The sequence below is a fragment of the Nelumbo nucifera genome, chromosome 2 (genome assembly GCF_055504915.1).
Source record: "Nelumbo nucifera cultivar China Antique chromosome 2, China Antique-T2T, whole genome shotgun sequence".
NCBI classification, from domain to species: Eukaryota; Viridiplantae; Streptophyta; class Magnoliopsida; order Proteales; family Nelumbonaceae; genus Nelumbo; species Nelumbo nucifera.
Window position 1 is genome coordinate 49,254,784 of NC_142650.1, and position 11,314 is coordinate 49,266,097.

The following is an 11,314-nucleotide window of genomic DNA, read 5'->3' on the forward strand; positions in this document are numbered from 1 at the left end:
GCATTTGTACTCCAAACTGAGCTAAAGGTACAAGAAAAAAAAATCGTAAAGCTGGTATAAACTTTCCAATCCACGTACCAAAAAAAAAAAACTTCATAATCCACGTCCATGCAACTGCAAAGCAGTCCGGATCTGCTCCTCATAGAGCACTTCTCACACCAATTTCACATGCCTCAACCACACATCAAGACCATCCCCTGTATTTTGTGTTGTTATTCATAAAGAGATGTTCCAATACACAGTAGGATGGAGCTGTGAGTTCAGTGTGAGTTGCACTCTGTGAAGAGTAAATCCCGATTCATATCTTGGCTTGTCTAATGTCTATGTGTCTCCTACAAATGATAATACTTGGCTTTGGCCAGCTTGCCTTCGCTTCAAGTCCAGGGCACCATGATCATCTCTCTCCCCCCCCCCCCCCTTTTGTATCTGTTTAGAATTCTTTTGCAAGGCAAATAAGAAATAGGGTTCAACAATGCTATTGGAAAGGCATGATATCGGAAAAATATGTACACAATCAACAATATCATAAAAGTGGTAACCAATGAGGAGGGGGTGTTTGATTGGTCAAAACCCTTTTTTTTTTATCCAACAAGAAAACTTTATTAATGAAGACTGAAGCAAGCAAAGCACAAGGCAGTAGCTAAAAAAGAAGAGACATTTATTCACTGAATGGATAAAACAGAAATATTCCAAACATACGCACATACGAATCACCTATGCCTAAAAGCTGAATGATTTACATGCACGCGTATAACAGAACGAACCCTAGGCCTTTCAAACCAATCTAACTGTACCAATGTATATCTCACGTACAAAGTTGAGTACATAGCGTTCTGATCTGAGACTCAGATGGATTTGATAGTGCATAAATTCTGCTTTTCCCATTGCTTGGGCATGTTAAGTTGAACTGGCCTCCATTTTGGCTCTCCTACAAGAACAGGTTGAGCTCACGTCAACTTCATGCATCAAGCAAAAATTAATATATGTGCATTACAAGCCTTGTCACAACCACTTGGATTCACATAAATCCTGACAACATTCTATGGTTCCGTCAAGTGAGAAAAGGTAAAATTGAAGGGATATTCTTGATGTATGTTGTAAGATGCTTTAAGACTTCCCTAAAGGGAAACTGCTTGGTGTAAGGTAAAATCTCAGACTGACAAGCGTGTCACTTCATGAGAGAGAGAGATTAGGTCCATATCCAGTCCACCCCTCCCAAGACTCCCACCCTTTACTCACCTGAGGGACGCATAACTAGGGGTGATCATGGGCTTTCGACCCAAGTTACTATTAAATTTTATGAAATATAATTATTTTATATTTATATAACATATAATATATGTATAAATTATTTGATAAAATTTATATAATACAAAATACTGTATCGTCTTATCATATTTATATGCATACTGCATATTATGATATACTATATTGTGGGCTGGGCCTGAACACAAACAATTTCACAAAGCTTGGCAAGGTGGCAAAGGAGATCGGATTCAGTCCTCACAAGACAGTTGCAGCCTTGCATTGGGGATATCTCCATACGTATGCTTTTTTTTTCATGGGAGATATTCCCAATACAAGGCTGAAAGGAACTGCAAACGGTGTGAGCACGGTCAAGCACGGTCAATGAGTGGAAGCATTAATTACCAGGCAGTACATTTGCTCTGACTTGCAGCTCCATCTTGAAGTAGGAATGCAGCTCAAATAATGGCACCAGGAACAATGGTCGTTTGCATTAACCCCTCGGAAAAGCATAACCAAGCCAGCGGTAAACCTGTCAAAAGGTACAGTTGCACTGAATTATCAAACTGATAATAATTAAAACAACTTTTCTTGTCCTTTTACAATTCTGCCATTTATATGCAATTTCTCATACAGTGCTAACCGGTATGGTATTCTTTATATATTTCTTGTTCACCAGGAAAGACTTAAGAACTTTATTTGTCTTGCCCATTGTTAGAAGAATATAGTATTAAATGGGGGAATCTGACTTTGAAATGATTTTAGCTCAAAATTAAAAAGAAAAGAAAACAGAAAGAAGCTTGGAAAAACAATATTGTCAAAAAGACCCTTCCAACCATTTACAAAAGCAGAAAAGAATCACTATACAAAGAATCCCTGACCACCCCAGATTTTGCTAGAGCATTCGCCACACTATTCAGCTCTCTAGGGATCCACCTGAAATGACAATGAATCTTTCTTCTTCAACAAAGGGCAGACTTCAGAGGCATTTTTTTGGGGCTTGTATCTGTCAGTGGAAAATTGGGTTCATATGTCGGATAGTCAGATGAGTTCTCAACATTCAACACAAATAATATCATAAGAGGATGGCAATAATAGAGGTTCAAGTGGGGCACCTATACAATACCACCAATCTGAACCTGCATGCAGCTTGCCACATTTGCATCTTTATCAGAGATTCAGAGGCTATATCAAAAAGCTCTGGAAACACTTCCATTAGAGGTTTGTTACCACACAATCAATCCTTCCAAAACACAACCTTTTGCCCATTTCCTACCATGTACGACACACTTCTACTGAACAGACCCTGTACTTGTTCAATTCCCTTCCAAACAGAACACGATAGGTTAAGCAACTGCTCCAGGTTACCACCCCATATTCCACCTGAATTACCCTACATAGCTTACCCTTCTGTTCCTCAAACCTCCAAAAACATTTACCTAAAAGAGCTCTATTGACCTTGCTCAACCTCCTTACTCCTAAACCTCGGAGCCTTTTTGGTCTACAGACCTTGCCCCAGTTAACAAAATGATGTTTCTTCTCCTTCCACCCCCTCCATGATAAAGATATCATCCTCTTCTCTATGGATGCTGCAATACTTGATGGAATTGGATAAAGGGACAATAAAATACACAGGAATTTAAGACAAGCCACTCCTTAGAGTAGTGAATCTGCCTCCATTTGAGAGTATCTAGTTTTCCAAGCAGCCAATGTCCTATCCACCCTTTCCCTAATTGGTTCCCAAAGTTTTTTTTTTTAATTTGCATTTGACCCCTAACTGCATGCCCAGATATTTTGAAGGCAGGTTCCCTACTTTACATCCCCACTCTTCCACCCATTGACCCAACTCTTGCACTTCCCCCATTGCCATTAGCTAACTTTTATGAGCATTAATATGTAGCCCTACCACAACTTCAAAATGGAGAATTGACATAATGTACCCTAGCTGCTCTTAAGAAGTATCACAGAAATGAACTGTAATAAAGGTACCTCCACCCTTTCAGCCCCCCATTGAAAAGCCTTCTAGGAAACCACCTGACTCAACCCTCTTAACCATTCTACTTAACGCTTCCATCACACAAATAAATAAGAATGGAGAGAATGGGTACCTTTGCCTTATACCTCTTGAATTTCTGAAACTTCCACAAGTTACTCCATTCACCAAAACCGAAATTAGAGGGGTGGGAATGCATACTTTTACCCAATTTCTCCATTTGAAAACAAATTTTATCCTTCTCAAAATATAACCCAAGAAATATTTTATGAGAGCATAGACTTGCATCACTTGAGAAAGAGAATAAAACGAAAAGTGAGGAGATGTGTAGTCTCGGGAAGAGGCAACAAGATAGCCTTTGTACTAGAGAACTTGTGTGGCCTGCAACCCTGTTTAATCAATTCCAGAATGAGACATGGCACAACCCACGTGGGCACATGATCCTAAGTGCATCTAATAAAAGTTATGCAAAAAAAGACAAAAGAAGGAGAATAATTATAAAAGCCTTTCCGAAAGATAGGAAAGTTCAAGAATCACTATAAATAGCCAAACAGAAAAGAAACTTGGATATTCCAGATAGAAAGGCGTACCAGACCTTCTCAGGAGAGAATCCCTCTCAGCTCAGGATCTTTGCCATTACAACTCATCTACACTCATCTACAGAGGAACTCTTAAAGTCTCCCAACTGCTTCCTTCAATTTTCAAACTCTATTGACCAAGACAAATCCATCCTCCTACAGTGCCAATTTACATGGTCATAGGCCTTTTCTAAATCCACATAATATTGGCAACCCGGGACTTCCACTCCTCAATTTAGCATCAATCAGCTCATTTGCTACTAAAACACCATCTGTCATAAATCTACCCTCTCCAAAAGCACCTTGACAATCGGAAATTACCTGCCCAATTAGAGGTTTCATCCTTTCTGCTAGGACTTAGAAATGGTTTCAAATACAATACCAATGAGAGTTCCAATGTCCTTTCTCCTTCGGAATAAGGATGATGAAAGTGGAGTTTAAACTTCCCTCCAAAGTTTCTGAAGTGTGAAACTACTCAAAAACCCTAATAGTAAGTCTCTCTAAATAAACTCCCAATACCACTTGTAGAATGCCATTGTAAACCCATCTAGGCCCAGAGCATTGTCCCCCTCCATCTCTTTAATTTCCTTTCAGACCTCCACCTCATAAAAACATCTCTCCAGCTCCCTTGCTTGTTCAGTTGTAATTCCCTCAAAATCTAACCGTTCCAGTTTTGGTCTATACTTCCACTTCAGTTTGAACAGAAATTCATATACAGTTCTTGATCCCACCTTCTTCTTGTAACAATCCCCATCAACTACCAACCTTTTAATGGTATTTTCACTAAGGCTACAACTTGGGTTGAGTTGGCCCAAATCCAACCCAAAAAGCATAATAACTATGTTCTTTCAACATAATACTGAATTAACATGAACTCTTAAGAGTCTAGAAAATAAGTACATTTGGCAAAAGGAAGTAGAGAAGTCAGGCCAACCCGAGCCCAACCTAAACCAACCCAATCCTACCCCAACCAAAAGTTTTAGGGTTGGGGGTCCAACCATGGTTTAAAGTATCGATACCATATGCCCTGTATCGGGCATATCGTATCGTATCTTTGGAAAAAGATACGCTCCAAAACACCCCACCTTTTTAATAAAAAAAAAAAAAAAACTTATTTTTAGCTTCCCAAAAAACCAAAATTTGAAAAAAAAAACTAAAAAAAAAGAGTTTCGTGTGTTTCTAAGTACCGATACGCGTATCGTATTGATACTTTGAACCTTAGGTTCAACAACTTGGGTTGGGTTAGGGTTGACCTCAACCCAACCTAACCTGGCCTGACTTGCACCCCTATTTTTCACACCTTCTTGCACTTGCCATTTTATGAAAGAAACTTGTGTTGTTGTCTCTATTAGCCAACCCCTAAACTTTTGCATATGTTCCCAAAAGGAAAGTTGTGATGTTTGAAAAATGAACCCCCCTCCCCTCAAGAAATCATGTAATATAAAACTCTAAAAATTTACCATTTAAATATGTATATTTTCTCTGAAAATATTCTAAGAATTCAAATTTCAGCATAGCAAAAAACAGATGTATCTGAACTTGAAGAATTAAAATAAATTTCAGGGCTAGAGGGGTTTACCCAGCAACTAGAAGAATCAGAGCAAGGATCCATAATACATATTGATAAATCTTGTGCTTAGGTTTCATGGAAGATGTATATTGTGAACTGCTTCTTTGGTTAATCCATCCAAACTGAGGTCGAATCAGGAACACAAATCCAAGAAGAAAACCTGAAACAAATCCTCCAATATGGGCAAAGTTGTCAACATGTGGGAGGATTCCCACTGCTAAATTAACTACAATGATGAAGATGAGGGTCAATAATGCTGCAAACTGCACATACAAAAGTGAAACTGTTAGGCGTTCTTGTCTTATGAAGTAACAAGAGGACATTAACGTTTCTACAAGCCCTAATTATACTAGAGACTATTCTATGGATACCTTATTTGAATATATTGTCCAATTCGTGATGAGTTCTGAAAGCATGCCTCCTAGTAATCCAAAGAGTGCACCAGAAGCACCGACGGAGATATTGGATTGGATAAATAGAGCTGACAACAAACTCCCACCAAGTCCAGAGATCACATACAGCAAACCAATTCGCACTGTAAGGGAAGGTGCAAGAGCCAGGTAAGAGTTCAAGTCACACAAGTTTACATATTTAAGGACAAGGTAATGCAGCTTCAGAATCTGATTTGACAAAAGGAATGAAACCTCATAGAATTTCATGGACAAGACAAATATCGTGTACTGTCCTTTCACTTAGTTAAAATGCTAACATATATAAATAACAAAACATAAAATGGAAGAAAATGGCATAAATTAAAATCTATGCAATGTGTTCTTGCCAAATCAATATTGTTTTTAAATAGAAAATAAAATAAAAATAGTTTACAAGAAATTAGTTACATACATTATCACCATCTAAGCCTTGTCCCAACTATATGGGGTCAGTTACATGAATCCTGTTCTATCATTCTGTTCTGTTCAGTGCCAAGTTAGTGGTCTAGATACCTTCGACAAATAAATGAATGATCAATGCCCATTTTCTGCCAAATCAGGAGAGCCCAAATTGGCTGTCAGTCAGTCATTTGAAGGCTTGTTTGCTTCAGCCTCTTTGAAATAGCTTATCCAGAGTGCTTCAAAGCAGCTGAATCTTCAGCTCAGCCCTCCATAATGGGCCCTCAATGTATATGCCAGTAATATCATAAATGAACTCTGTCACTTGATGTGCTTATTTCTTAGATATTAAATTTAACTCCTTGTACAAGGAGTTAATTGGGTTGATTCCATGCCATCTCAAGTGCCAATAATATCAAAACTTGAAAAGATTTGAGTTCATGTAAAGTTGAAAACTTCTTAAAACATACCAAAACCAAATTCCTGCTCAAGCCGAATTCCAATAAACAAGAGGCTCAACATATTAGCAAGAATATGGAAAACCCCGGCATGTAGCCAAATGCAAGAAATAAGGCGCCATGCCTGGTGTTTATGGACCACTTTATCCACATCTAGAGCCCCCATCTTCTGTAACCTGAAGAAATAGACATATAACAGTTGCTTAGATACAATCCCCTTCTTTATTATACCAATCAAAAATAAAAATAAAAATAAAACTGAAACATTGAGAGTATGTTCACTGTTTATTTTATGCATATCAAAATCTTCAACTTTTGCAACTTATACCTAAGTTAAACAACAAGTTGTTTAACATAAAAAAGAACTGCTTCAAAAGCAAACATAATATACATTTCAGCATTCATTGCCTATGTATGTCAAAGAAAGTTAACTGTTCATATCATATGTCTTATCATCTCAAGTAGGAAATGGTAGAGTATAATGATGGCTCCTGTAAATTAGGGTTCCATAATAACAGAGGGAAACTTCAAACATCTACGGGTTTAGGTACACAAGAATCAAGGAAGTAATGCAAAGGTTAGGGTCCAAGGTTTTCAACCATTAATATTTACTATATAAACTTGATACTTGCCTTGGCTTTACATCCAGGCCATAAAAGTTAAATCAGAATATTTTAATAGTACAGTAAAATAATCTTCAAGTGAGTTAAGTCATTTATACAGTAAAAGAATCTTTCCAAATTTAAATGTCTTTTCATGCTTTTATTTTTACTTCCACACATGCATGGCAATGCCCTTCCACTAGCTCAAGATAAAGGCCATTAGCCAATGTTGGTCCCACTATCTTGGGTATTGGGAGGGGCAGACTGGATACAGACCTAACTTTTGGCATTTCTGCACAAAGTGGCCATCCTCAGATGCAAACCCAAGCTCCACGCTCTCCAGCCCAGATTTTACCATTACACCAAACAACGGACCCTTCAACTATTAATTCAAGATCTAATACCTAATTAAAGAAAAACGTTTATTATGGTAGTAGCCAGGTAATCAAGAATTGGGAAAGAATAAATTGATATTAATAATTACAAAACTGAACCAAAGAGAAAGTTAAAAGAGACAAGTTAGAACAGCCACAGCTCCCTACTTCAACAAGAATTAGAATCAATGACTTTTTACTGAATCAAAATCTTGTGGAGTCAGCATGTCTAGACTGTTGCTCAGAGTCAATGCCCAAAGATGCATGGAATCAGATGCAACATCTCTTGTACATTAGCCCACTAACTTCATGAAGGAAATTAGGGAGCTGAATGGTTATCCAGGTTATATGGGTTCACCGTTCACAGATCAGCAAATTTGCATGGTGGACGGTGAACCCATGTAACCTGGATAACCATTCAGCTCCTAATTTCCCTCATGAAGTTAGTGGGCTAATGTGCAAGAGATGTTGCATCTGATTCCATGCATCTTTGGGCATTGACTCTGAGCAACAGTCTAGACATGCCGACTCCACAAGACTCGGTAAATGTTCTCAAATGTATTAAGTAATGAGTTGTCATGAGGTGAATTAGCCCTTATCTTCCCTCCTTCATATCATTTTCCAATAAAGGCTTGATCAGGACCTATTGCTAGCCTTTATTACCCAACAAGTGTTCTTTATGTAAGGCTATGATGAGGAAAACTACTATTACATTGCTTTTTTTTCTTATTTCTCAAGGGTCTAGAGCCCCTGATTTCTCTATAGACTAAATGATTCAGGCATGAATTTGTGTTGCTAACACATTTACATCCAAACAAACTACTTACTAGGGTTGGACTTCCCCATCCCAAGGAGTGGAAAGTTGAACTTTGATTACCGCTCCTTGGGTAACCCAAGACCATGAGGAATAGGAGGTGCTTTTGCAGATACAACAGGTAAGATCTTATTGGCATATTAGGGTCCAAAGGTATCAGGCAACTCACTTCAAGCTGAAATATAAATTTTGCTCCAAGGTTTTAGATTCATGGACGACGTAGGTATGCAGCAAGTGGAGATCAAGGGTGATATATAGATAATCATTTGCTAGTTCAGTGTCTCAGTGTGGAATTCAATGAGCCTCAGATTTTCTAAATTCTAATATCATGTTAGGAAGGCAAGAGCTCTGATACCTAGAAAGAACACCTCATTTAATTGGATTCAGATATATGAAAACTCTCCATAAGAAAACATTGCTAGAGGAGCAGGTGCAGGAAGAACACAATTGCATTGGAGGGGAATCAGGGGATTAACTATACAAATACACTCCTAATGGTTCTATCATTGTCCCTAACATGAGTAAGATCCGTATCTTGCTTCTTTTTTTATCAGTAAGACTCATATCTTGCCTAAACGCTTCCAGTAATGACCTTTGGATCAAAAAATTCAAGTTCTACTTTTTCTACACCCATTTTTGTGAGGGACAAAAAATAGCTTGTTTTTGTCTGGTGAAAGAAACCCGTTGGTCTCCTCTAAGAGAATCAAGATAACCCTGTATTCGTGTCTACTGTCTACCAAAAGTTAAAGGTCCCTAGCAGACAACAATAATCATACGGGAAAACAATTTGTTGACCTCTTCTAGAGGAGTTCGGATTCCCTACACTAACCGATCATTAGTGTGACAGTTGTAGAAGTTTATGTTTAGTTACCTGCACATGGAGAGTTACTGAATTTTACACACGCCCTAGATAATATCACGCGGAGATTGGTTAGAGTAGGAAGCATGAGAAATCCCGGTCTCCTTCTAGAGGGTCTCTTTCCATCACAAGAAAGATCTTGAAGTATCCCTGGTTTTTAAATTTCTTAAGATAGAACAAAATTAGAATAAGCACATATATCTGCAGAAATTCTCACTGGACAACAACTGCTCTAATTAAGCTACCGTGAATCTGCAGAAAGATTCAGGCATCATCTCATCGTCCCAATCTCATACGAGAAATGAAGACCACAATTTCTAATATCAAGGTTGGCAAAGAAACGAGCTAGCATAAAGATGCAAGTCAGACAAGAATTCAAAATGAAAAACAAAGTACACTTTATTCAAACTTCGGAGAGAAACCCTTGTTTTTTTTTTTTGACCTACTAAGGACGCTTTTTCTGGTTTCTGAAAACAGAGAATAAAATAAATGAATAAATTTCAAGTCCTAGAGCACAAGAATATTCCAGCCATTGCTCCACATAGAGCCAATTTATAGGTTCAAAAAGACCAAATAATTCAGGTTACAGAAGCTGTTCTAATACCTTAAAAAAGTTAACCAATTACAAGCGGATCACAATCTACTACATGACACCAGATAAACAAGATCAAATTCACAGAGAAAAAAAAGGGGGGAAAGATGAAGGAGAACTCACGTGGATGAGGAAGGACCCAGGAGTGGATTCTCCTTGAAGGGCTGAAACGAGAACCTCCCGAGAGAAGGAGCTACGCAAGAAACAGAGTTCTCGGGGCAATTGTTGATGTACATGGTGATCACAAACAGAACAACATTTGCAACAACAAACGACGGTATCAACCAAGGGAACCATTTCTTAAAAGGCCGAAACTCTCTGAAAAAGTACGCAGGCATCGAGGACGCCTCCGGCCCAACGGGATGGATCACGTTATCAACCCGCCTTGGCTGTGAGTGTACCTTACTTTCAATGTCCGATGGAGGATCCCTTCCCATCACGGCCAAACTGACGAAAGAAAAATCGATTCAAGCAGAGGTCAAAGACAAACAGATTTAACAGAGAACTTGTGTTACAACTTACAAACCAGAAAATGTGAGCTCGAAGATTTCCTCTCCAAATGAAGGAAGAAGGAAAAATAAAAATCGAGATTCAGATGCGATGTATTGAGGCTTAGTTGCTAATGTGAGTTTTTGGATGGAAAATGCCGCGCGAGAGAGGAGCAAGAAATTTAAAAAAAAAAAAAAAAAGTCAAATAAAGGAAAGAAAGTCTGAAAAGATCAGAGCTGAAGCTGAGAGAGAGAGTTGTTGGTTACTTTTTTATTTTTTTCGTTGTTAGAAGTAGAAGTAAGAAAGAGAGCTATACTAAACTAATAAAACCTACTTCGCGTCTGCTTCCTATTTATTACTTGCCTAATTGCCTTTTTCCTTTTTTGGTAAATATACTTGCCTAATTGCTGTTATCAACATATTCTCTCGGTGTCTCTCTCTCTTCACTAAAATTTCGGACGTGTTGGGCCCCTTTTACTTCTTCATGATTTTTATGATTTTTTCTTTGTATATTTTTCATTCTTTTCAGTTCAGACGATACCGACACTTGGCTTGGCTTCACGTCCAGCCACCGTAAAACCTCACCGATGACTTGGATCAGTCGACACCCCTCCAAAATAGGTGGTGCAGGATCAAACCCGCTGAACTATAGATTCTCGCATATGACCATGACTGTCTATCGCTATGGGGGCGCCGGCTCACACTGTAAATTTTGATAAATCCGCCTGTATAGTCTATTTATCCCTAAATTTTTTTAAATATAATATCTTTTTGGTATTATATTCGAATTGTTCTTTTAATGAAAATATATAATATCAAAAAATTTTAGTTCACTTTGTATAGTTATTTTCGTCCGGCCCCTCTCTCTCAATTTTCTCTTTCCACAATACACGTGTCATTTATATAATGT

General features: G+C 38.1%; 1 protein-coding gene across 2 annotated transcripts; it reads right to left on the minus strand.

Annotated features, from left to right (window-relative positions):
• Positions 1–637: 637 nt before the first annotated feature.
• On the minus strand, positions 638–10,726 carry LOC104601035 (RHOMBOID-like protein 1). 2 transcript variants are annotated; one of them, XM_010264217.3, is made up of 7 exons: positions 10,442–10,726; positions 10,039–10,362; positions 6,687–6,850; positions 5,758–5,921; positions 5,396–5,649; positions 1,651–1,777; positions 638–928 (listed from the first exon to the last, which is right to left on the minus strand). In XM_010264217.3, exons 2-7 carry the CDS (start codon positions 10,350–10,352, stop codon positions 806–808), a joined length of 1,146 nt encoding a protein of 381 aa, XP_010262519.1. In that variant the 5' UTR covers positions 10,353–10,362; positions 10,442–10,726; the 3' UTR covers positions 638–805. The 2 variants fall into 2 exon arrangements, with proteins under 2 accessions (XP_010262519.1, XP_010262520.1); XM_010264218.3 differs by having other exon boundaries at positions 10,438–10,724.
• Between the last annotated feature and the right edge of the window lie 588 nt (positions 10,727–11,314).

Coding starts and splice junctions, on each gene's coding strand:
- LOC104601035 (XM_010264217.3), bottom strand. CDS start 10,352: ATGGGAAGGGATCCTCCATCGGACATTGAAAGTAAGGTACACTCACAG. Junction 5,922..6,686: donor TGAGCAGGAATTTGGTTTTG/GTATGTTTTAAG, acceptor CTTCCCTTACAG/TGCGAATTGGTTTGCTGTAT. Junction 5,650..5,757: donor GGACAATATATTCAAATAAG/GTATCCATAGAA, acceptor TTGTATGTGCAG/TTTGCAGCATTATTGACCCT.